The 27,316-nt window shown below is 43.6% G+C and overlaps 1 protein-coding gene across 5 annotated transcripts in view; it reads right to left on the bottom strand.

Annotated features, from left to right (window-relative positions):
• Srpk2 (SRSF protein kinase 2) overlaps positions 1-26,974 on the bottom strand; it is a 184,808-nt gene extending 157,834 nt beyond the window's left edge. For 2 of the 5 annotated variants that reach the window (XR_009588203.1, XM_060373926.1), the window contains exons 1-2: positions 26,818-26,974; positions 26,250-26,304 (exon numbers count right to left, since the gene is read on the bottom strand). Coding sequence is in view for 3 of the 5 variants with exons in the window: in XM_060373926.1 (XP_060229909.1) it covers positions 26,250-26,304; positions 26,818-26,847 (85 nt within the window). In the remaining 2 variants the exon portion in view is untranslated. The other 3 variants (XM_060373925.1, XM_021644385.2, XM_060373927.1) reach the window with 3 other exon arrangements.
• Between the last annotated feature and the right edge of the window lie 342 nt (positions 26,975-27,316).

Here is a 27,316-nt window from a genome sequence, read left to right as displayed (position 1 = left end):
CCACTGGAAAACTCACATTTGTTGAAGAAGTTGCAATAGGAAGTCAGCCAGAGCCATCATGCAGATATAAGTGTACTCAAGACCTTTCTAAATTCTGATAATATTCTGACAAAAAGGGCAAAACACACTAATCTGAAAATCAACTGATCCATTTTCATCTAAGTCAGTGGCTCTCAACCTTCCTAATGCTTTGACCCTTTCATACAGTTCATGTTTTAGTGACCCTCCAACCGTATATTTTTGTTGCTGCTTCATAACTATAATTTTGCTACTGCTATGAATTGTTACATAAATATCTGATATTTCTGATGGTCTTAGATGACTCCTGTGAAAGGGCCTTTCAATCCTCCACAGGGTGACCCACAGGTTGAGAACCACTGACCTAAGTGAGCAATGAAAACATTTAAGAGAATTATATCCAAGAAAAAGTATTTCACCTCACCATAATAAAGCTCCTTTAAGCTGGTGGGCATGTGGCTCAGACCTTTGATCCCAGGTAGGCTGAGACAGATGGATCTGTGAGTTTGTAGCCAGCCCTGGTCTACAAAGCCAGTTCCAGGACAGCCAAGACTACACACAGAAACTCTTGTCTCAAGAAAAGGGGGGGGGGATAGAGGGAAGAATGGGCAGAGGGGAGGAAGGAAGAGATAAGGATAGAAAGCGCCCCTTTAAATTATTTACCAATTTACTAGCTCCTTTCAAAGACTGAATCCTGTGGGTATATAATTACAGAAACCACATTCTCCAGTAGTTTAACAAGGTGTCACATGAAATCATCCCAAGACTTGATGGAGGTAAGACCTCCTATGCCTGAATGCTGAAGAATCCTCTGTAAAGATTCTACACGAGCTGTCCACATGCACTGAACAAGACAGAAATGCCAAGGCACCAAGTCAACATGCATGCCTGACTTCCCTGCAATTAGGAGGCAGAGAAGCAGGAATCGCATCCAACATGGGCTACAAAGTAAGACCTGGCCATGAATGGAAATATGGACAATGAATGACTAGTCTAACAGTGAGCAGGACCAAAAGATATCCGAGAACTACCCTCTAACTGAAAATGAAATAAACTGTATTAACCAGGTAAAGAAAGTCAAATCTAAGTATCAATAAATACCAGTTAATAAATCATTTGGCTGAATGAACAGCTGCTTGCAGACCTCTTTTAAATCCTAACGTCTAGACTATAGTAAACCTGTGGGAAGGGGAAATCCTCTAAGACCTGGCATGACAAATCCTTTGTAGTCAAGAGGTGATAAATCAGACAGCTCACTCACTCACACCTTTAATCCCAGCACCCGGAAGGCAGAAGCAGGGCATCTCTGTGGGTTCCAGGCTATTTCATTTAATAAACTCTATATCTACTTTTAATAAATTCTATATCTACACACATACAAAAAAAACTTATTGTACTTTTCAAGAGTTATATAAGGGTATGAGCACACAATGTTTACTGGTGAAAAAATAAAATGTATCTTGTTTATTAGTTACACTCTAAAATCAGATATTAATTTGTTGCCACCTACTGGTAAAACTCATTATTTGAATTGTCATTTCACATGAAACATTCACTATTGTTAAAATTAAACACACATACACACATACAAAAAAAACTTATTGTACTTTTCAATATTTTCTTGTTTGTAACAATTTACCTAACTATTCTAGCAAAATTCTCTCTGGGGAAGTTTTTTAAAGCTATATCATAATTAATGGTGACTGAAGCCAGGTGGTAGCTCACACTATATTCTCAGCCCTTAGAGAACTGCAGGAGTAAAATTATTAAAAGTTCCATGCCAACTCTGATCTACAGTCTGAGGTCCTCTCTGAGAGTGGCCAGGAATTCAGAAGGGTGGGTGGCCAGCAAGATCAACCTACAGAAATCTGATACCTGATAATTAAAAAATAAACTTTTTTTAAAGCGTTTGAGCAAAGGTACCCTATATGTGTAGATAAAGTCATTACAAGAAGCCACAGATATTAATTTTTAAAAAATCCTCATGCCAAGAGAGCAGGCTATCTCCCTATAAGTTGTTGGTCAGCGAGGCCCTTGAAGTCCCAACAGTACAGGCAACTCTAACTGCCCACCACAACTAGAGAGCAAAGCCTTCCTGGTAATGAGACCTCACACCCTTGTCTCAGGAATACAGAAAATCAAGCTGGACTGGGTTCGAAGGGCCCTTGCAATACAGGCTGCTGGGTGAGAAATGGTACTGGACTTGGCTGTGGACCCTATATGCAACAATATCAATTGCCAAGGAAGATGCACACATGGGTAACACAGTGAAAAAGTCTGTTATAAAGGTAACCAACTCTCTATTACAAGACATAATTCATACCTGGTACTGTAAATCTAGTCAAAACCCTTGGTTGGAGGTTACAGGACTTTCTGGGCACAATGTCACTGTTGTTACGCTAAACAGACATGATGTGCCCATCAAGCCGCCTTCGAAATAATTGTGCTTATTCCCATAAAGTAGTGCTACTGTTATCTTTGGTCAAAGAAGCTTCTTTCAGCAACTTGTCAGCAGAGACTACAAAGAGAATGAAAAACTGTTAAATACTCAGCCACAAGTGAGACATGAATCTCACCAGCTCCAACACTCAGGGCATGTCTCAAAAGCAAGGGCTGGAGGGGTCGGGGAAGTGAGGGTGCTAACTTCCCTGTACAGCATGGCTACTGTGCTCCTGAGCTTGTAACTGCTACGATTAGCTATACAAGACTGCCACCATAAGGGGCAATCAATATCCTGATATGGACAGAGGAGGGGATCAAAGGGCCCTCTTCTTCTTGAGGAGTTACAGGAAGCTAGAAGGCAGTGGAGAAGGAAGAGGCATTTTCTTCAGTGATGTAACCACTGGCACGGTGTCCATGCTCCTATAAACAGACTCTCACCCACCCCTGTAAGCAACCCCAACGTATTGCCCTAGGTCAAAATGGGCTAGTGAAGAAAGAAAAAAAAATTGTGAGAGAGAGTAACAAAAGGGTGATGGGAGGTGAGCACAATCAAAACAAACTAGATACACTATGAAAGTGTTAGAAGAACTGTTATTTATATATAGTATTCGCTATCAAAACTATTAATATTATTTTACTTTTTATAATACCCTCACATAAATTTTCATCAATACACTAGAACAGTTTTAAAATGCCATGATAATTTGTGGAAAACATAAAATTCTTATTTAATAATATTTTCAAGATGTTATTCGTTTTTATAAACAACTCAAACATTTACATATGTCAGATATTCAGAATACTGGTGTTATATAAGAATTCAGGTAACTAATAATAATAATAATAAAAGAAAAAATTCAGAATTTACTATCTTTTGCAGTTAATTATGATCAGGGTTATTTTTTAAGTTCACCAGTGTCTTCTGGACGTAACAGAACTGCTGCACTCATGAACTCACAGCAGTTGTGGTTGCCTGCACATAATCAAGCCAGTGATTGTCCCAGCATAGACGAGGAAGGCACTCACTGTCGGCCCCACAGCCAAAGAGATATGGACCTACCCTGGCAGGCTGACCACTCTCCAGTAGATGACGCCAGACCCCGCATCTATAAGCTTACGCGTAGAATAAATTATTTTTAAAAAGACAGAGTATGGCTGGGTACGGTGGCTCACACCTTTGATCCTAGTGCTCTGGGCGGCAGAGGCAGGAAGAGCTCAAGGCCAGCCAGGTCTACCAAGTGAATTCCAGGAAAGCCAGGGCACTTTATCTCAAAAAACAAAAGACAGGGTATGGTGGTACAAACCTTTTTTCCAGGTGGATCTCTGAGTTCCAGGACAACCAGAGCTACACAGACACCCTGTCTCAAAAAAACATTCCACACATATATAAAATTATCAAAGATTAAAAATATTATATTAACAGTCACTTGGGCCAGGCACAGTGGCAGGTCTGTAATCCCAGGGGTAGAAGGCAGAGGTAACTGATATCTGTGAACCTCAAGCCAGCCTAGTCCACATGTGAATTCCCTGCAAGCTATTCTCTGACCTTCACACGTATACCATTGTATCCAGATGCCTGAGTGCGCACATACACATACAAAATTAATTTTTACATTAAAAAAAGTAAATTTCAGCCAGGCGTCATGGTGCATGCACGAATCCCAGCCCTCAGAAAGGCAGAGGCAGGGGGATCTCTGTGAGTTCCAGGCCAGCCTGGTCTACAAAGCAAGTCTAGGACAGTCAGAGCTGAGAAAGGCTCCTTGTTACACTGGGACCCTGAACACCCACTGTGGTTACTGTAGCTAATAAAAAGTAAATTTCTTATTGACGGAAGTTAACTGCTTGAGAACAATCGACACATTCACTATACTTTTCTGAATTGTCCTATAAGCAAAGAGGGGCTTTTAATGTCGTCTCGCTTCTGTGATGTTCCTGTAAGTTTGCTATTAAAACACATTAAATTTTAAAAGAGAAACAAAGGCTGGAGAGATGGCTCAATGGTTAACAGCACTCAAAGATCTTCCACAGGTCCTGAGTTCAATTCCCAGCACCCATGTCGCAGCTCACAATTGTCTGGTACTATTTTCTGGTGTGCAGATGTGTATGCAGACAAAGTACCCATATACATAAAACAAAACAAAAAGTCAATAAATTTAAAAGGGACCAAAAAAAAAGTGAAGAAATTGAAATGACTAGGACTGACCCTTTCCCCCAAAGTCATCAGTCCCAGGAACTAGGTCATAGGTCACCAACTCCAAGAACAAGAAAACCATAAAATTCCCTACCCAAGGAATAGCCTGGCGGTAACTACAAGAATGGGAAGGTATCTCATCTCAGGGTGGGGCACCCATGCTGGGCAGCCCACCGACCTGACATTCTTAAGGTCTACAGCTCAATTTTAATCGTGTTAGACAATCACTCTGTAACAAGCTTGCCCTTGCTAAATATCATCCAATCATGTAACTTCTAAGCTGGGAATTCTGGGTTCTTGCTCAAACCCCAAATAAAAACCCTGCCATGTAGCTGCTCAGGACTCTCCTCTCTGATCCACTGTGTTGGTGACAGTGGAGAGTCTGAGCTTAAGCCCAAATAAAGTTCTTTGCTTTTGCATACGTGATCCAGCTCCTGGTGGTCTTTGGGGACCCTGAGATCTAGGCATAACAAAATGATTTTATTTAATTTAAAGACTTCCTCTAAAACTACAGGAATGAGAGCAGTGTGGTAATAGCAAAGGCACTAACAGATCAATGGAACAATACAGAACGCCCAGAACAGACTCACATAAATACAGTTAGAACAAAAGGAAAGTAACATCTATACAGATTCTGACAAATGGGGCTTGGCCACTCAGCATTCACAAGCAAAATAATTTAGGTGAGCCTTACACCCTCAAAAAAACTTAAAATGCCAGACTTAAAAGCAAATAACACAGCTTCCAGAAATAACACACGAGAAATTCTAAATAGCCTCACGCATGGCAATAACTTTCTAAAATCTAGATACAACACCATAGGCGTAACTTGAAAGAGTAAAATGGACTTCACTACAATTATAAATGTCTCCAGTGAAGCCAGGCATGATGGCACACACCTGTGATCCCAACACTCAGGGAAGCAGAAGCAGGCAGATCTCTGAATTTGAGGCCACCTTCATCTACAAAATGAGTCCAGGACAGCCAAAGCTACACAGAAAAGCCCTGTCTCCAAAAACAAAAACAAAAAAATTCTTTTCTATGAAAGACATTGTCAAAAGAATGACAAAACACCAACTGAGGAAAACTATTTGCAAAAGACGACGCTGGTGAAGGATTCTGAGCTAGGCCAGGCGTGACAGCACATCCTTGTAACAGGCAAAGGCATGAGGACTACCACAGGATTGAGGCAAGCCAAGAACAAAATCAAAAAAAGATAAAGAATTGTAATCCAAACTATGTGAAGAACTAGTAAGACTCAACCATGTGGTGGGAGTACTGAGAGTATGAAGAAGGGAGGAAGAGGAGAAAAACTAGGAGGATGTGGAAAGAGTTGGGGGAAGAGTAGGGAATGAGTATGATCAAAATACATTTCATAAAATTCTCAAAGAATAAAAATATATGACCCAAAGATCTTTAAGAGGTACTTCATAGGGGCTAGAGAGATGGCTCAGTGGTTAAGAGCCCTGCCTGCTCTTCCAAAGGACCCGGGGTTCAATTCCCAGCACCCATACGGCAGCTCACAACTGTCTGTAATCCCAAGGGATCTGACACCATCACACTAATGCACATAAAATAAAGTTAAATAAAAAAATATTTAAAAAAGAGGTACTTCATAAAAGACTACGCACACAATAAATTATCAGCACACAAGCCCATCTCCAGGTCACACACTTTTAAGGAAATGTTAAGGAAAACAACTGAGAGCGCATGGGCTGGGCAGATGGCTACACACCTAGAAGCACTTGCTGCACACACAAGCATGAGGACGTGAGGACAAAGCCTGTGGGAAGGCAAGCAATGTCAGAAAAGCAACCGGTAAGCCCTGTGCTGGGGGGCCGAGACAGAATGATCACTGGGGCTTACCGGTTGCCATACTGCTCCAGGTTCAATGAGAGCTGCCCCAAGGAACTACGATGGACTCGTGACAGAGGAGGACACCCAACATCCTCCTCTGGTCTGCCCGTGCATGGGTATGCCTGCACAAAAACTCACCCAGGTAACTACACACATACACCCAAGAAAGCACATGCATGCATACATGCACACACACACAACACAGTGTAGCCTTGGCTGTCCTGGACCCACTTTGTAGACCAGGCTGGCCTCACAGAGATCTACCTGCCTCTGCCTCCCCAAGTCCTAGGATTACAGACATGCGACACCACGCCTAGCTCCAGAATCTTTCTTAATTTATTCACTCATAAGCATCTGCTTTATCCATGAAAAAAACGAAATCTTCTTAGAATGTAAAATTACCCTCTCTCAAAAAAAAAAAAAAAAAAATTGTGCCCAGAGGCTGCAGAGCCTCTGACAGTTAACAGCACATGCTGTTTTGCAAAGGACAGAAGTTCAGTTCCCAGCCATATCAGGTAGCTCATACCTATCTGTAAATCCAGCTCCAGTGAATATGACATCCTCTTGTGGCCTCCTTGGACACTTGCACACGTCATTCATTCATTCATACATACATACACACACACACACACACATACATACATACATACATACATACATAAAAACAAATAAGTGAAAATTAAAACAATTCTTTTTTTAAACACAGAGCTGGTCTGTAATTTCTTGGGGTAACTTTTTATTAGCCAAACTAGTCCTGTACAATCAATGATAGAAATTGCCACCCCCCCTTTGTGTGGGGGGAGAAAAAGGAAGAAGAAGGAGACAGTGTGTGTACTTGGTCTGGCCTTAAACTCAGTGTGTTGATAAGGATAACCTTGAACAGGATCCTGATGTTCCTGCTCCCACCACTCCCAAGTGTTAGAACCAATGAAATGATGATGCACACAACAGATTTTATATTAAAGAGGTTTATTAGCTGGAGATGCAGAGAGAGAGAAGAGAGCAAGACATGATGGGGGAAGGGACGGGGGGCACACCAACAGAGAAAAGGGAGAGAGCAAGAGAGTAAGAGAGGGCAAGAGAGCCACAGATTGACAAAGTGGCCAGTTGCTCCTTTTAAGGAGCAACTTAACCACGCCTGCCAGGTGTGGCTACCTGGTGGATGACACTTGATAAAATCATAGGTTGCTAGGCAACCCAGAAGCAGGCTGCCTAAATACTAACACTAAGTGCTAGACTTGTGGATAGGAATAAGCCACCACACGGGCCTTATGATGTGGGTTTATAAATACAGGGGCCTAGAAAGGGGGCTCAGCAGTTAAGAGATTCTACAGGACCTAGGTTTTATTCCCAGCACCCACATGACAGCTCAAAGTAACTCCAGTTCTAGGGGATCCAATGACCTCTTCTGGCCTCCTTAGGCACCAGGCACACATGTGGTACACAAACCACATATTAAAGTTATGCATGCAAAACTTTCATACACATAAAAAAAATAATAAAATTTATTTTAATTTAAAAAAAATGTTTAATGTCAGAGCTTGCCAAAAGTATATGAAGCAAATAAAGAGAATATAGCTAAAACTATAACCATAATTTAATAACTTCCTACACAATCAAGGGTCCCTAAAAAACATCCATATATAAAAGTCCTAGGCCCAAGTACTAGGTTACGCTCAAAAAAAAAAAAAAAGCACAATTGAGTGGGAACAGTCTTAAAGCTATTGCTTATTAAGGAATGCTTTGCTTACTTAATATGTGCATGCATTATGCTAAACATAACACAAGAATTCACATTTCTTCCTCACAGTAAGTCCATGAGACAAATCCCATAATCCACTTTACAAGAATGCGCGGTCTGCACAGCTACTGAACTGCAAGATGGACTAACTAAGAAGCCGGTAACTGTCAGCAGAGCTCGCACCTTTCTGGCTTACAGAGTCCTGTGTGTGCTTTATTTACGCAGCAAAGGACACCTTCACACCACACTGAGGAGACTGCAGCTTTACAGCCCTAGCTTCAAGGAAGATACAGGGGATCTGGGAGGAACAATCACAACCTTCAAGGATTCCTAGGAGGGCAAAAGGGAGAGCTGCTCTGAAATCAGGTTGCCTTACTCTCACCCCGTTTTATTTTCTCAATAGGTCATTTCACCTGTGTCTTAAAAAATACATTCCACAGTGAAGCAAGAACCCCCTGTCAAGAGCCAGGAAGCAGATCACCTCATGCAGCCATGTCTTCAAATGCTTACAGACCTGATTGAGAACAAACCTGCTAAGCTACTTCCAAATTTCTGGCAGTCAGAGACTTTGAGGTGATCAGTGCTACCAAGTTACTACATTTATGGTTAATCTGATTTTTGTTTTTGTTTCCTTATCCCAAGCAAGCAGCCCTCTACCTTGCTAAGTGGATGAAGATGGTCTTGAATCCTCTGACTGCCTTTGACTCCTGCCCACTGGGATTACAGGTACTGGCCAGCATGGCCTTGGTGATTTGTTCCATGACAGTAACGAGTATACATACCCAAAGTCATTAAATCCCTTCCTTCCATGTTTTCTTTTTTTTTTTTTTCCTTCCATGTTTTCAACAACATTATCAGGTAGGTGCCAGGGACACATGGCACACAGGTCAAGCCTGCTGCACCCAAGGAGCCTTGTGTCTAACATGCTTCCAACAGCTGTCACATTCTAGTGTGCCCTACTCATGCTGAGACACATATCCATCCACTCCTTTCCATTTCTACCACAACCTAGTGTCACGCTTGGGCACTGCAATATCACCACCCCCAAATCTTCAATCCTGTTCTTCCGCAATCCTTCCTTCACATAGTTTTTCTCAAGCAAGTGATCTTGCCACTCAGAGCTTATCAAATGATTGCAATGAAGAGCTGACAAGATGGCTCAATGTTTGGTAAAGCACTGAAGATGTAAGCTTGACGGCCTAAACTCCGTTCCTAGAAGCCACATAAAAGTGGAAAAGAGGACACACTCCACAAAGCTGTCCTGTCTTCTAAACAAACACGAACATACACACACATGCTCGCACACCTTTTTGTTTTAGTTAATTGTATTTTCCACTACTAGCAGAAAATTAGCACTTCCTGATTTTCCAACCAAATTAACTGCAACCTGCTGCATACTCTACATGTACAATGAGACATTCAGGATCTCTCAATCCCACTGTTGCTGCAAAATGTCACATTCTCTTTAAAAAAAAAAATTGCTAACACTGCACTCCATCTGCCGTCACTGTTGGTTGTGTGCTTGCCTGTCTCTGTGAACAGGTCATTGCTACTGGGCCATGACCGAGTCACGGCTTTATCTGAGGTTCAGTTTCTCATCAGCAACATGAAGGATTAGGTCAAGTAATCGCTAGGGAACTCCCAAATGAAAGGTTCCGTAAGGAAGACTTACTTATCTTTCAAGTCAGTATACTGCAGTGTTGCACACATGTCATTTTGAATCCCAACTCTAAAACCTATGAGATCTCAATGATGAGTACGCTCCTTAACATTTATGTGCTCCAGTTTCATCTGTAAAATGAGGTGTTATCTATTTAAAATTCTTTCCTTTTTTAACATTTTATGAGCTATAACATACATAAAATTCACCCATTTAAAGTGTATAGTTTAATTGTGTTCAGTGTATTAAAAGACTTCTATAAACATTACCCTAATCAAATTTAGGATAGTTTCATCAGCTCAAAAAGGAATATATACCCAAGACAATCATTAATCATCCAAGCATGCTAACTCATGCCTATATTCCCAGCACTCGAAGGTGAAAGACAGAACATAGCATGAGTTCTAGGCCTGCTGGGTTTAAGAGTAAGACCATGTTTCAAAAAAAGACAAAAGCCAGGTGTGATAGCACAAGCCTGTAGCCCCAGCACTTGGAAGTGAGAGGCCTGCCTCATGTATACAGTAAGTTTGAGGTCACTGTGGTCTACAAAAGACCTTATCTTAAACAAAACAGAATCATCAACAAAAACAAAAAACTCATTTCTCACTCCCCAACTCCCTGTCAACCCTAGGAAATCCATTTGCTCTGAACATTTCACATAGACTGATTCATATAATATGCAGTATTTTATGACTGGCTTTTTTTCATTACGCGTTTTTTAAATTTATTTTTACTTGTGTTTTGCCTGCATGTATGTCTTTGTGAGAATATCACATATCCTGGAACTGGAGGTACAGACAGTTGTGAGCTGCCATGTAGGTGCTAGGAATTGAACCTGGGTCCTCTGAAAGAGCAGCCAGTACCCTTAACCACTGAACCATCTCTCCAGCCTCCATTTAGCATTGTTTCAAAGTCTGTCCATGTTGTACCATGTAACAGCATCTCCTTCTTTTTCTTGATGAATAATAATCCATTTTGAGACAGACATGGTGTATGCCTGTAATCCCAGCACTTGGGAGGCAGAGGCAGGCGGATCTCTGTGAGTTCAAGGCCAGCCTGGGTTACAAAGTGAGTTCAGGACAAAAAAGGCTACACAGAGAAACCCTGTCCCAAAAAAATAAAAATAAAAACTCCACTGTAAAAGGCTATTATCATATTTTGTTTACCCATTTCCTCTGATGGCAGGTAAGTGGGTTTCTTCTACCTGGCCAGTACAGGCAATGTGTCCTTCTAGTTTTAAGTAGTAGAAAATACAAATCAATTTACCTTGAATAAATAACTAAATATACAGACAATAACCCTTTTCTTTTTTTCTCCTGTGTACATGCACACTGGACACTGCACCTGGAGCCTTGAGCATACTGCAGAGCGGCCCTAAAACTGCCCTGTACCAAGTAACTCACTCTTATTCCCACTTTGTTTTTGTTGAAACAGGGTTTTGCTCTGTGACCCAAGCTGGTCTAGAACTCACTGCATGGCCTAGGCTGGACCTGAAATGACCATCCTTCCACCTCATCCTCCTACCTGCTGGCTCTCTTGGTCTCTTGGTCCTCAGCTCTTCTTTTAGCCCTACTCCATCCTCTCTCTTTTCTTCCTCTCTCACTCCCCCTGACCCCTCCTCTCATGGTCTGGATTCTCCTAGAGGCCTCTGCCACATACCTACAATAAACCTGCTTTTCAACCACATCCGAAGCATTCGTGTCCTCATCTTTTCATTCATCTAGCAACAGCAAATGTTCAATAAATGCTAGCTGAGCCTATCAGCTGCCATTTGTATTAGGATGAACAACATGATATTTGATATTTGACATTTCAGGGGCAAAAATAACGATTCATATATAGTTCAATGTCATATATACTCTGCTCAAAATTAAAGCATATTCATCCCATGTTTTTCACAGTGAAATTTGTATCAAGCCAAAGAAAGAACAAGGCTCTTTTCAAAGTATTTTAAACCTTAGATTTAAAAGGTCATGGTGATATCTCCTTCACTTCAGAGTTCCATGGCCTCTGGAAAATACAATAGTAGCAAGTAAAGAGAAGAAAAGAGCCTGAGACCAATTAGATTGTAAAGACAACATGACCACAAAAGCCATGTGTTTACCACTCCCAATTTTTTGTTAGCCAAAGGCACACTTCAACCAATTAAGAAATCTTTTTTCCCAGTGGTCAAGATCCAAGCCAGGCCCTTCAAGCTAAGCAAGCACTCTAACAGTAAATACACTCCAACCCTGGGAGATCTTTGCATTGGAAAATGCCACTGGCTTGGTTTTGAATGATTGATTCATTGATTGGTTTTTTTGGTTTTGATTTTTTCCTCCAAACAAGGTTTCTCTGTGTAGACCAGACTGGCCTCTGCCTCTGATCACTGAGATTAAAGGTGTGTGCCACCATGTCCTGCTGTGATTGCCAAAACTGTGTTTACTACGTAAACAAGTGACACCAGTACAGGTGTCCAAAAGGCTTATTTTCCTTTAGTTCCTTTGCCTACACATGACTAGACACGCTTGTCTCCTTGCCCTCTCACTATGATACCCACGGCTGTGGACAATAAACACTGCTTCATGATTTCTAGATCTGCTGCTGTTGTGTTGCTCTAACTTTGTGTACTTATGCTTAGACGACATAAGTCTTAAATAACATACAGAAGTTACCAAAAAAATTTAAAAAAAATTTTAACTAGCCAACCTAGGCACAGTGGTGGTATACACCTGTAATTCAACACCTCAGGGGGAAGGCAGGAGGATCAGAAGTTCAAGATCATCTTTATCCACTTTAAGGATGGCCCCTGAATGACATGAAGCCTTAGCTCAGAAAAAGAAACAAAAAAAAAAAAGAAAAGAAAAGAAAGAAGGGAAACAAGAAATTTTTAACATGCTACTTTACCATTCCTTTCTCTCCACTCTGAAAATCCCTGAACAATGAAAACACCATAGAAATAATAATAGTACCACTTACCTGCCTCTCTAAGTTCAGGCTGTCTTTGGAACTCGTTATGCAGACCACAGAGATCTGCCTGACTCTGCTTCCTGACCACCTCCAGTTTATAATCTTGTTATTCAGAGACAGGTCTTATTAGGATATATTTTAGGATGAAGGATTGAGCCTTAAAATTTAAATAAGCTGGAGAGATAGCTTAGCTTAGTGGTTAGGAGCACTGGCCACTCTCCCAGAGGACATGGGTTCTACTCCCAGCACTCACATGGTTGCTTACAACCATCTGTCACTCAAGTCCCAGGGACTTGATGCCTCCTTCTGGTCTCTGTGCATAGTGCATGTACATATGTGGTACACATACATACAAGAAGGCAAAATACTCATACACATAAAAATTTTAAAATGAAAAGAAAAAATGGCAATAAACTTCCTAGCACACTAAAAAGAATGCTGCCTTACAACTGGAAACCTGGGCTGAGTGGAGGTCAGATCACGTATCTGGCATACTGTGGGCCAGTGGTTCTCAACTTTCCTAATGCTGCAAACCTTTACTGCAGTTTCTCATATTGTAGTGAAACTCACCCCCAACCAGACAGTCACAAAAGAAAAAGGTCATTACTCAAAGAACATTAATGGCTTCCTCAACAAATGGCTGAACTATTAAGAAATCCAAAGAACTAGAAAAGTCTAAAACCATTTAAAACAGTACTAATTTATGAGGCTTAAATATATTAGCCAACAAAATCCAACCAAAAGATAACAGAAAAAGTTAACATTTCTGAAGTTTCTTTCTAAGGGTATGACCTCATTAATGCAATACACAGGGCTATTTTTTGTTTCCCATCAGAATCATTTTAAATAGCAAGTTAATCATTAGATTTAAAGAGTAAAAAATCTTAACCCACTGAATGAATAAAAAACTGTCCCTGGAAAATGTTTGGCCCACGGTTTCAGGCACACACCTTTAATCCTAGTACTTGGGGGGCAAAGGCAGGTGGATCTCTGAATTCAAGGCCAGCCTGGGGTGGGGGTGGGGGCCAAAACAAATACTTGCAGTCCAGACAGCCAGGAGTACATAGTGCAATGCAGTGGTGCAGAAACAAGAGATCCTGCCTCAAAAACAAGCTGGAAGAACCAAGTCCCTGAAGTGTCTTGTGACATCTATATAGGCAGAGTAGCATACAAGCTCTCACACATACAATCATGATGATGTATGATGATGATGATATGTAAAAAAACTTAATCCACATTTTAAAAATGAGTGGTACTTATCATACCTCTAGTTAAAACAGAAGCAGAACTGGTTATGGTGGCATAAGTCGTATGTCCAAGCTCAAGGAGGCAGAGGTAGGCAGTTAACCTGAGAGTTTCAAAAACCAAAGGTTAAAAAAAAAAAAAAAAAAAACAGCCAGATAAAAATCTCTAGTCTCTAGCAGAAATCCTGCTACTACATCTGCCTGTAAGCACATCTTTAATCCTGGTACTCGAGAGGACTGAGGCAGAAGACCTGTGACTTCAAGGTCAGCCTGAGCTACATAGTGACTTACAGGACAGCCAAAGTTACATAGAGAAACCCCGTCTCAAAAACAAACAAAAATTAAAAAAAAAAAAACAAAGTCTCTTAATATCTAAGGAGTTTCTTCCAACTCTCAAAAAAATTTACATATTTTTATTGTTTGTATGGGTGTTCTGCCTGCAAGTATGTATGCTTACACATAAGTGCACATAAATAACAAAACACAGATCTGCTGAGTCAGCAAGCACTCAGACCGAGCCAGCTCTCCAGCCCCTTTTCATTTTTTTTTTTTTTTTGGTTGAATTTTAACTTAGTGTATGCATGTGCACGCAAATGCCACAACATTCTTGTGGCATTCTCTAGCACGGGAGTCGGAGGACCCAAACTCAGATCATCAGGCTTGAAGACAGGCTCCTTTACCAGCTGAGCCATCTCCCTGGGCCTCCCAATTGTACTGCTTCAAAGACTTTAAAATGTATGTGGAGGAGTGCAGTCCCACAGAGGCCAGAAGCTGCAGATCATGTTTCAGGAGGATGTAAGACATGCGGACGCTGGGAACCAAACCCCGGTCATCTATACACACTCTTAGCAGCTAAGCCAGTTCTCCAACCTCTCTTTCTCAACTGTCTTTCTTTCTGGGGTTTTTTGTTTTGTTTTTTTTTTTGTTTGTTTGCTTGTTTTGTTGTTGTTGCTATTGTTTCGAGACAGGGTTTCTCCATGTAGCCTTGGCTGTCCTGGACTTACTTTGTAGATCAAGCTGGCCTCAAACACACAGCAATCAGGCTGCTTCTGCCTCCCCAAGTGCTAGGATTAAAGGCGTTCACCCCCACACCCGGCTTCTCCCAACTTTCTTGGCCCTGATTAAATGTAACTTACTTCCTAAAGGTACTTGCTGCCAAACATTAATTTGTAGTTTTTCCATTGCTTTCCCTTCCATTTCCTATAATTAGCTAGTCCTGGTCCTACAGATTCTCCTTTAAGAGCTTTTCCATAAGGGTATACAGCATATGTGTATAATCCCAGCACTTGAGAAGCTGAGGCATTAGGAGTTCAAAACCACAGTGGGCTACATAGTGAGCTGAGGCAAGACCCTGTCTCAAAAAAAAAAAAAAAAAAACATAAAAACAAAATAATTTTCCCCAAATTCAGGTACCCTAAAATATAATCACTGTCTTTAACCAAAAGCCTCCAATTGCAGGCAGACAAAAATATTTTCTGATGCCAAAAAATATAATACCAGAAAACCGGAAATATGTCTAGTAATAGGGAAACATTTAAGTCAATGACGTAACTAACTAGAATGTTGCAGGTACCAATTTATAGTTTTTAAGGACATGGAAATTATGTTAATAAATGGAAAGTGGGGAGATAATATATAATAAATAAGATGATATGATATGGATAATAAATAAGCAAGGCTCTGTGGAACAAGCCTTCTACCCCAGCAGTCAGGAGGCAACGTTCTCTGAAGAACTTAGGGATCTCTAAAGCGATGACTACATCAACACATATATATTAAAAGGGGATTTCTCAGTGGCCGACAGGCTGTGGGCTGTGTCCTGAACAATAGCTAACTCACCACCAACAGCAGCTGTCTCAGGACAGAAGAGCTAAGAATCAAACAGCTGTTCAGGCCACTGGATGTCTCAGCAGCCTCAGTCTGGTGCTGGAGTCCTAGAAGATTCTTAGAGAGCTGCAGCTCGGCAGTCTGCCTCAGGATAGTGAGGAGACAGGTTCTAACACCAGCAATGAAATGCCTCAATAGGACAGATGAACTGACAAGCTGGAGGGCAACCAGGCAAAAAGGACCTTCCTTCTTCCGTGCCCTTTCACAGGAGCCCCACCAGAAGGTGTGGCCTAAATTCAGGGTGGGTCTTCCTACCTCAAGAGTGCTGACTAAGAAAATCCCTTCCTTTCCCCCCCCCCGCCCCTCTGCCTACAGCTCCTGGGTTTTAGCTGATTTCAGATGAAGTTGACAACCAAGTTTAGCCATCACAGAGACAAAGAGATCTCTGTGAGTTTGAGACCAGCCTGATCTACACACCAAGTTCAGGCCAGCCAGGGCAACAAAGCAAGATGACAAACTGACAAAAAGCAGAAAGAAATACATAAAACATGTATTCTGATGGAAGACAGCTCAGCAAACAAGCAAGGTTTAAATTCAATCACAGGCCCCATATTTTAAAACAGCACGGAGTGGTTCCATTCCTGCAATTGCAGTGCTAGGGAGGAGATGATCCCTGGAGCTCACTGGCCTGCCAGCCTGGTCTTCTTGGTGAGTTCTAGGTCAGTGAAGAGACTGTCCCAAAACACAAAAAAGGTGGTTGGCTCCCAAAGAGCACCTAAAGCTGTTCTCCACCCTCCACATAAATTTGCACTCCCCATATAAACACATGCATACACACATTCTTATATGTGTGTGCATATGTATGTTTCTATATGTGTATAGATAAGGAGATATATATATTTATATACAAAAAGATGTTACATGTTAATTTTAAACCAAGAAACAAGTCATTTTTCTAAATATGCTTTCAATTCAAGACATCAGATATCCTTAACGTACAAATTCAGCCTTATTCCAAACTAAGGGGCAAGTGAAATGTTGAGGATTTGAAAATGAGTAAAGAAATACGTAAAAATACTCCTCCCGTCCAAAAACATCACAAGATATGATTCTGTGAAACAAGTTTTTCTTGGTTTTCCAACCTCTCTGGCACCAACCCCTCAACCCCTGTAACTTTTACTTTAGCCGGGAGCTGACTGTCAGCTACCCACCAGCTCGAAGAACAGCTCTGCAGTTAGAAACACAGACCAGTTGTCTAACTGAAAGACACACACACACACACACACACACACACACACTTCGTACCAGTCCAGGAAAGCTGCCACTGACTTCTCCCAAGCACTGAGGTGAGGGAGAACTCACTAGCATTCATCCCATACCCTCCCACTGCCCTCCCACATTACACTGGGTGTGGGCTACAGCACCCAGCAGTCTCTTCAAGCCTTCTGCAGGCTTCCCAATGAGGCTCCTGGCCAGTAAGTCCTACTCTACTTAAAAGCTAGGAAACTCCTTCTGAAATGTCAATCTGGCACATATGTGCTAACGACTTGTGTGACCTCATCAGCACCCCCACTGACTGCTGGCCACACCCTGCACCCCAACCTCATTATTTAACATTCCAAGAATACAAACACACCATTGTATATCTCTCCACATGCTGACGCCCACTCAGTGTCCTTTCTGCTGGAAGGCTCACACCCTGCCCTCTTTCATCGTGGTTATTACTATTACTGGTTCTTCAAGACCCAGTTAGAGCACTTTGCTGGTTTCCAGTGTATTTTTAGATTACAAAGTATATTCGTATGTTAAGGATCATGAGCACAACATATATCTAATAAAGAACAAAAAAAATTGTTTGTTCTCCCTGTATCTATGGCTATGTGAGGGAGTCCGAGCTCTTGGAACTGGAGTTACAGAGGGGGAGGAAGAGCTATCACAGTCTAAGACAAATCCTATGTGGGCTTCCATGTGGGTGCTGAGAGAGGAGCCAGTGCTCTTAACCACTGAGCCATCGCTCCAGCCCAAGAGCAATAATTCTTTAAATCTACTAAAAATATAGGGAAATATTTACAGTTAGAAAATAACTTTATACAATAGGAAAGGACTGAGGACTACTTTTAGACTACAAAATATGTTCATCCATAATGGAAGAATAAGCACATTGTGGTTTATTCCCAACATACACACACGTGACAATTCATATCTGTCTGTAACTCCAGTTCCAGAGTACCCAACAGTCCCTCCTGACATCCTCAGGCACCATGCATGCATGTGATAAACATATATACATGCAGGCAACATACACACAGACAATATACACACAGACAAGAAAACAAATCTTAAAAAAACAACAATAACAGATGCTAAAGAGTATAGAAAAGGCACCCTTTACACACTGAGGGAATATATTAGTGTGCCATGTCAAATTGTTTAAAGGGTCCTCAAAGTAATTGAACTAGAACTAGTCTATGATCCAGCAATCCCATCGCTGCTTACCTACCCAAGAAAATTAAATCATTATGCCTGAAACATCTGCATTCCTGTAGTAGACTATTCATAAGGGCTCAGAATGTAAACAACTTAGGTGTCTACCAACTGATGGACTGGAGAAAATGTACATATACATTAGAACAATATTAAGTCATAAAGAAAGACTGAAATCCTGTCACCTGCAACAAAATAGATGGAACTAGAGATCAGCACGTGAACTAAGCCAAACACACAAAGACAAGCACTTTGTGATCTCGCTCACACATGAAATTTTAATTTGAGCTCCCAAAGCTGAGAACAGAGTGAAGGTTTAGCAGGTGTCAAGGAGCAGTTATAGAAATAAAAAGCCTGGTTAGCAGGTACTGAGTCATTCTTAGGACCACAAACCTCAGGTGTGCCATGTACAAAGGTCATAAAGTGTGGTACACTTTCAAAAGCTAGGAACATTTTGAATGTTTTACAGTAACAAAATGACAAATGTTTAAGTAAAGAAGATATGTATATTGAGCAGGGGGGGGGAGTACACACTTAAAATCTCAGTACAGGCAGAGCAGGCAAATCTTTGAGTTTTGAGTTCGAGGCCAGCCTAGTCTTCAGATTGAGTTCCAGAATGCCAGGAGTAAAGAGAAAAACAGTCTCAAAAACAAACATAGATAGATTTATTTAATATGATTTTAACATACACAATCTAGAACACTGAAACACTGACATGGTACTTCATTCCTACATACAACTTTTTTTTGTTTAAACAAAACTTTATTTTACGTGTGTGGGTGTTTCGTTTGCCTGTATGTCTCTGCACCAGCTATCCAGTGCCCACAGAGATCAGAAGATGGTGTCATAGCCCTGTGACTGGAGTTACAGTTGTAAGACATCATACAGGTGCTAAGAAACTGGAACAGCACCCAGTGCTCTTAACTGCTGAGCCATCTGTCCAGCTCCCCAACTTTTTATTCTTTTTATTAAGGGCACTGAGTCCCTAGAACTGGAGACACCGGTGGTTATGAGCTGTTGTATGGGTGCTGGGGACTAAACCCAGATCCTCCCTTAAATCAATTAGTGACCTAACTGCTGAGCCGACTCTCCAGTTCTCCCCAACTTCTATATGTCCCTCTAAAAGGCAAACTAAGGGGGCTGAAGAGATGGCTCAGTAGTTTACTGATCTTTCAGAGACCCAGGATCAGTTCCCAGCATCTACATGGAGACCCACAACTATCTCAGTCCTGTTCGCTCATGTATGCACACAGTGCACATACAAATATTCAGATATACACATATGCTCAAATTTTTTAAGTTTAAATTTGGGCCAACAAGATGAAGATGATTCAGTAGGTATAGGTGCTTACTGTAAAAGCCCAATGACCTGAGTTCCCCAGATCTCACATGAAAGTGTGAAAAGACAACTCCACAAAGTTTTTGTCTAATCTCCACATGCACTATGGCCCAAACATACACACATACATCTTGCAGATATGCAGACACATATACACAAATAATATTTTTGAGATAAAAATTTCTAGCCTTCAACTCACAAAGATGTCTGTCTCTGACTCCTGAGGGCTGGGATTAGAGGTGTGCACCCCATACCCCAGTACACTGACAATTTTCCAGTAAATTGAAGAACTGGGGAGATAGCTCAGTTGACAGACGCTTATCTTGCAAGTGTGAAGACCTGGGTTCAAAAGAGAAAAGCTGGCGGTGGTGCCTTGTGCCTTTAATCCCAGCAATCCAAAACCAGAGGCAGGAAGACCAGGAATTCAAGGTCACCCTCACCTGCACAGTAAGTTCAACAAAACCTAAATTACAGGAAACCCTGTCTCAAAAGTGGGGTTGGGGGGCAAAAGCGTATCACTAAGAGGTATGGTGCTTTGTTACCAGGCTAAGACCCTGTTTTCATGCCAGCACCCACAAAAAAAAGGAGGAGCTGGAACTACTGACACAGGCAACGCTGTGAAAGAACCTCAGGGGCAATCAGAGAGGGCCCTGCGTGGTGGGGTACACTTTTAATCCCCGAAGGCAAACACAGGCAGGTCCTGTTGAGTCCCAGACAAACCCAGTATACATACCAAGGACTAAATGGGGAGACCCTGTTTAACAACAACAAAAAGGCATGCAGAGAGAAAACAAGTCTAAATGTATACATATTGATACTGCACAGCATTTTTACCAACATTCTCAATGTGTCAAAGCCATTGGTGCTTACAGGGACCACGTGGGAGGGGGAGCAGCACCAGGGTGTTTAGCTGTGGCGATAAAACTGTTCTGCAGACTGCTTATGGTGATTACACAAATCCATACTCGTGATAACATATGACAGCACTACACAGAAGAAAAGATGCATTTAACAACTAACGAAAGCCAAACATTTTTTATTGCTGTCATTTGTTGCTTATTTTACGACAATGCCTCATTAACAAGCCCCTGTTGACCTGAAATACATCCTCCTCAGCCTCTGAAAAGCTGGCCTAGCTCCCAAGCAGACTTTGTTTGTTTGTTTGTTTGTTTGTTTGTTTTTTGAGACAGGTTTCTCTGTGTAGCCCTGGCTGTCCTGGACTCCATTTGTAGGCCAAGCCAGCTTCAAACTCACAGCAATCCACCTGCCTCTGCCTCCCTGAGTCCTGGGATTACAGGTGCGCACCACCGTGCCCGGTTCCAAGTAGATTTTCTTTATAGTATTTTGTACAGGCTGAGAAGATGGCTCAGTGGGTTTGAATTCACAGATCACATAAAAGCCCAGCAGAGCAGTACACCCCCACAAGGGTAAGGGCGTGTGTGTGTGTGTGTGTGTGTGTGTGTGTGTGTGTTAAACGTCAATTTCCTTGTTTGGCACTATTATATGGTTTTGTAAAACAGGGGCAAATGAATGATATATAGGAAATTCCAGTATTCTGTTTAGGAGTCAAATAATTTCAAATGAACTGCTCCACATATTTTTTTTAAGTTTAAAAATATATTTATTGCCCCTAAAAATGAACCTGAAAACATGCTAAATGAAAAGAAACCCAAGACAAAGCTATTGACAATGACTGTGGCTATAGTACCAAAAGGACCACAAATCAGGACACGTGAGACCCTGGGTTCCATCTCTAGCACAAAATCATTAACAACATGTTTTAAGGCCAGATCTCCCTGCTCCCCAGGATGACCGTATACTTCAGGTTTAAGAAATAAATCCTGTTTCTGCCTCCACAAGCAGCTGGGCCTATAAAAGTATAGCACCACAAGCAGATCTCGAAAAGGTGACGTTTACACTATTGAATTATGTCTCTGTAAGTCATGTGACCAGGAGAATGGTCTTGGTAGAGCATCTGCCCACCATTCTAGAGGCTCAGCAGCTTGATCCCAATGCCCCCTCCAAAAATATTACAAATATAAGTGAGTCAAAAATAACATCTGTAAGACAGATGTCTTGGTGTAAGTTTTGTGATTCCAGAACTTTCAAGGTGGAGGAGGGAGGGTCAATGTTGACCATGCAGTGAGTTTAAGGCAAGCCAAATTACAGAAGACCATCTCAAAAAAAAATGTTAATTACCTACACATACAAATGCCCTGCAAAATTCTATTGAGACACAGCTTACATAGAAAATTCATGACTCAAGTATGATAGTCATACCTGTAATCCCAACAACACTGAGGCTGAGACAGGAGGATTATGTCCTGGAGACCCTGCCCAAATAAACAAACAAACGGAAACTAAATCAACTTAACTGGATGAGAATATGGTAATCCCCTGCTACACATACTCTCAAAACAGTAAAATTAGTAATAAGCAAAGAGCAATCTAAAAAGTTTAAAGTTTCACTCAACTAAACAGAAAACGTTCCTGATAACTACAAATCCTGAAGTACTAAAAAAGAAAGCTCTTACCCCTGGACAGTATCCCACACTCAAGTCCTACAATTTAGAGGCTGATGCAAAAGGACCTCAATTCTGAGACCAGCTGGACTATATAAACACACACAGGAGGGGCACTCAAATCATAAAAGCCTACAAAACTAAATGAATAAGCAAAAGTCCATTTGCACATAACAAGGAAGAAATGACAAAAGTAGATCATACTGCATTAGGCCCAAACAGTCACTCCACAGCTTAAAATTAGTCTCCTCCAGACACCATCAGGACCCTTGAATGTTGAGCCAAACAAAGCAGGTGTTTCTAACCTTTCAGAGCTGTCTGTAAAATAAATAAACTCTCAAGACCCCCAGCTCCCTGAAGTCCATTCTCTCCTGTGTCATTTCTTGAACCTAGAGCAGAGTTGTTCATTTATCCTGTATGATTACAAGCTAGCTCTGCTCTCACTCCCAGCCCCACACTCAGGCAATGTTCAGATTCAGGGAGGAATGACACCATCCTACCCAGATACAAGCCTCCAATGGCCTACCCCTGCCTCAGCCACCTCTGAATCTGTGGCTTAACCACCCTGACCTTTAGGTTCAGCACACAGCCCAGTCCACTCCTTCCCCTCCTCATCCTAGTTTCTGTTCGTCATGTCCTCAAAGTTGACAAACCCTTGGTCCCTGGATGCCTAGACTCAACCTAACAGCTAGCATGTTACTTGCTGTGTCCCTATTTCTTCATCTGAAAATAGTAATAAAAATAGCATCCAACTCACAGTGGTCACTGTGCAGAAATGCATGCAAGCAGCAGTGACTAGCAGCATTAGCCTGGTACAAATGTCATCTTATCAGTATTATTTAAGTTGTCCCATGTTTTGCCCTGTCCCTCACCACTATTTGAAATTACCTTCTTTGTGGCTCTCTTTAGACCTCCAGATTTTAAGTTTCAGAGGGTAACACTGTCACACAGAAAACTCTCTCATCGTCTTCTAAGGCATACATATTAATAATTATAATATATTAACATATTAATAATATATAACAATTGAACCTATTAATAATCAAATCCATCAATTATTTTAAATAATACCTTGATTTAAAAAACTAAATGAAAAATCACTTGTCACCACAATTACTTATTTGTGCTGGTTTCTTACTAATATAACACCTTTCACATCAAGCCAGTTCATCCCATCACAAACTGGGTTCAGTTTGGTTTTGTTCCTTCAAACACAATGGAAAAGAATAGCAAAGTGATTTAAGGTTAGATAAATTCCTGGCAGAGGAGGACTTTAATCCTACCACTTAGGAAGCAGATGGATCTCTACAAGTTCGAGGACAGCCTGGTCTACAGAATGAATTCTAGGACAGCCAGTGCTATGAGAAACTGTCTCAAAAAAGCAAACAAAACAAATAAAGATTAGATAAATTATGTGGATATTCCTAACTCACATACTACAAGTCAAACTAACGCAGAATAAAGACCCTTAGCCATTATGAAAGTCAGACTCGGAAACACAAAAATAATGAAATACATGCTTACTCAATTAAAAATTATTTTCTTCAATGTGAACATGTTATATGCACAGACAAATGTATTCAGAGAAAGTTATCCTAAAAAATAAGGCCATGTTTTCTCAACTTCTTTTTGTTTTTCATTTTTAGTTTTTTTTGACACAGGGTTTTTCTGTGTACCCTTGGCTGTCCTAAAACTTGCTCTGTAGAACAGGCTGGCCTTGTACTCTAGAGATTCACCTGCCTCTGCCTCCATCATGCTGGGACTAAAGGCATGGGACATCACTTCCTGGATCCTTTTTGTTTCTGAGTATAATGGACTATGTGGAAGTAAATAAACCAATGCCTTGCGCTGAAAGCTACAATTAAACCCAACCACTCATTCAGACATCTGCCTAATTTCAGTGATAAAAAAACAAACAAACAAAAAAACAAATTTAGGGTTCTGATTACTTTGAACCGGCATCAGATTCCCTGGAAGTGGAGATACAGGTGATTGTGAATCAGCATTTGGGTGCTGGGAACCTAACCACATTCCTCTGTCTTCAGTCCCATGATAGCACTATTTTTTTTGCGGGGTGAGGAGGTGTTTGTTTGAGACAGGGTTTCTCTGTGTAGCCCTGGCTGCCCTGGAAGTCACTCCATAGATCAGGCTGGCCTCAAACTTAGAGTTTCACCTACCTCTGCCTCTCGAATGCTGGGATTGAAGGCGTACGCCATCACTGCTCTGAAACAAGAACAGTTTTTAAAAAGCATCTTAAACTATCAGAAATCTTACACTGAGTCTCAATATTATAAACATCCATATCTGATAACTAAGCCGGGGAGTTGGCTCACAGGGTACTACTGGTGCTTATCACCATGCCTGAAAACCGGAGTTTAATGCCCCTGTCCTCCCCCCGCCCGTTTTTAAAGCCTACAGACCAGGTATTCTCAGTTGGCTCCCATCTACCTACTAACCAGGCCTGATCCTGCTCAGATTCTGCAGCTATGGTCAGAGAATCAACTCTTGGAAGTTGTTCCTTAGCCGGGAGTGGTGGCGCAAAGCTGTGACCCGGCTCTCAGGAAGGCAGAGAGAGGCAGAGGCAGGCAGATCTCTGTGAGTTTGGGGCCAGCCTGGCCTACAACACAAGTCCAGGACAGCCAAGCCTACGCAGAGAAACCCTGCCTAGAAGGAAAAAAAAAAAAAAAGGTTGTTCGTTGACTTCCACAGGTGTCAAGGCTATCGCATATCCCAAACCCACACACACAGGGAATAATAATATTTTTTCATTTTTACCTTACAGTTTTCAAGTCTTTTCACATCCTAAAGAGAGATTTTTAGGTAGATATCCACATCTTAGAAAAATCCTATAAATACAGTCAGGTTACATTCAATTTCTGTCGTAAAATTTCTCCAAACTAGAAATGACTGCCAGTTTTCCTAGATGTCACCAAATGGGCGGAAAATCTAACCACCACCACCACCTAGGAGAGGGGAGGAGTATATCCCACCCCTTGCCAAACAGACAAACACTTCGTAATTTTATTGAAGGCAGTTCTGTCGTTCTCCGTAATACCAAAGGTAACACACACCGGTTTCTTTCGCAAAAGGAACTGCGAAGCAACCAACGGTGAGCAAAGGTGTTGAAAGCTGGTCCAGCAAACACGGAGAGGGAGGAAAAAGGAACACGCGGCGGCGCTCTGACGCCTCAGAACCACCAGCTCTCTCGGGGAAGGGCTTCTCCAGCAGCTGCCGCCCAACTGGGCTGCACGTCCAGGCTGGAGGTGGCTGGCGCCGGCCCCTTCGAAATACGACTCACCGGCCGACGGATCAAGGCCCGGGCACCACGCGGGACCCGCCCGCGCACACGCCCACCGCCCGCTGCAGCGAGCGACCCGGGCGCAGCCGCAGCACGCACAAGTAACGCTCGACCCGAGCACAAAGTTTCGAATGGGAAACCCGAGCGCCGGAACGCGCCGCTCAGGGAGCTGAACTCGCGCCGGGAACACGCCCGGGTCCAAACCACTGGACAAGAGGCTCGGGTGTTCGGCTGGGCGGCCGCGGCGGGCCCCGGAGGAGGCGGCGGCGGCGGCGCACCGGCTCCCGCAGCCCAGGTTGTCAGCCGCGCCGCCGCCGCCCGCCCGTCCGCCCTCCCTCTCCCGTACCCCCCGACCGGACCGGTGGCGGGTCGCGGGCTTGGAGGAGGCGCTCGGGGCGCGGGCCGGGGACGCCGATCCGGGGCGCGAGGCGCGGAGTCGAGCGCGGGGCCCGGGGCCGCTCGCCCGCAGGCCGCCACCGGGCCGGGTCGCGGCTCCGGAACCCGCGGCCGCGCGCCCCTCCCCCCGCCCCTCCCCCGCCGGGGCACGCAGAGCCGGCGCCGCGTCCCGGGAGACCCACCGCCCGCGGCCCGGGGACCGGGGAGCTCCGCCTGCGCGGCCGCGAGGAAGCCTCGGCGGGGAGGGGCGGGGCGGGGGGCCGAGCGCCGCGCGGACTCACTTTTTCGGATGTTTCTCTCTTTTCGGCCTCCGCTTTCGGGCCTGAATGGCCAGCACTGAGGAGAGAGAAGACACATTAACGGTCGGGGCCGGCAGCCCGCGGGTCGCGAGGCGGGGCGGGGGGGGGAGGGCCGCGCGCGCGCCGCTCACCTTTCCGGGAGCTCATTCCGACTCCTGGCGGCCGGGCGGGGGGCTCCGCGGCGGAGGCGGCGGCGACGCGACAGCCGGCCGCACCGGGATGCAGCCTCCGCTCGCTCGCCGGCCGAGGAGGCGGGAACCGCGCCTGCGCCGCCGCGGCCGCTCCCGCGGGGGCCAATGGGACCCGCCCCCGCAGCCCCGCCCCGCGGCCCCGCCCCCTCCGCACCTCCGACGCCCAGGGGTCCCAGCCGGGGCCGCCGCCCTCGCGGGCGCGTCGCCCGCCCCGCCGCCCACCTGTGCGGGACGGCGGCGCGCGCCCCGGCCTCCCGCGGCCCGCCTCCGCCTCCTCGGCGCTCCGGCCGCCGCAGGCCGCCCGCCCCCGGGCACTAGGCCCGGCCGCGCGACCCTCCCTCCCCGCCTCTGCTCCGCACCCCGGCCGGTCGCGCCGCACGCCTCTCCATGAGCCGCCTCCTTGGCCGGCGCCTTCGCGGGTCTCGCACCACCTCTCCTCCCCTCTGCGTCTCCTCTCCACCTCTCTCCTATCCCTTTGCCCTTCTACATCCTTGCATCCCCTTGAGCGCCGCTGCCTCCTCTCCGGCGGGCGTGGAAAAGGGCACAAGACCAAGAGCTAGGGAACCTGGGTCCTTGAGCGGCTGTGTGACCTTGGAGAAGTGACTTCTTCTTACTCCCACAGGGCTGCGTGAGTTCAGTGGAGGAGAAGATGCACATAGCTTGAAAGGAAAGTTTGGTGCATGAAGCCCAGTTTTCTAAACGCTATGAGATAAGAGCTTAAAACAAGGATCATGCCAAGCAGTCATTTTTCGTCCTCCTACAATGGGGAAACTGAACCCTAAATAGGTCAAACAGTTCTACCAGCCCGGATCCCTATTCAGGCCTGGCTGGTTTCTCTTTCCACCCTCCCAGGCTACC

The sequence above is a fragment of the Meriones unguiculatus genome, chromosome 21 (genome assembly GCF_030254825.1).
Source record: "Meriones unguiculatus strain TT.TT164.6M chromosome 21, Bangor_MerUng_6.1, whole genome shotgun sequence".
Lineage (NCBI taxonomy): Eukaryota > Metazoa > Chordata > Mammalia > Rodentia > Muridae > Meriones > Meriones unguiculatus.
Note: the sequence above shows the minus strand (reverse complement) of the source record. Positions and strands in the feature narration are given on the sequence as shown.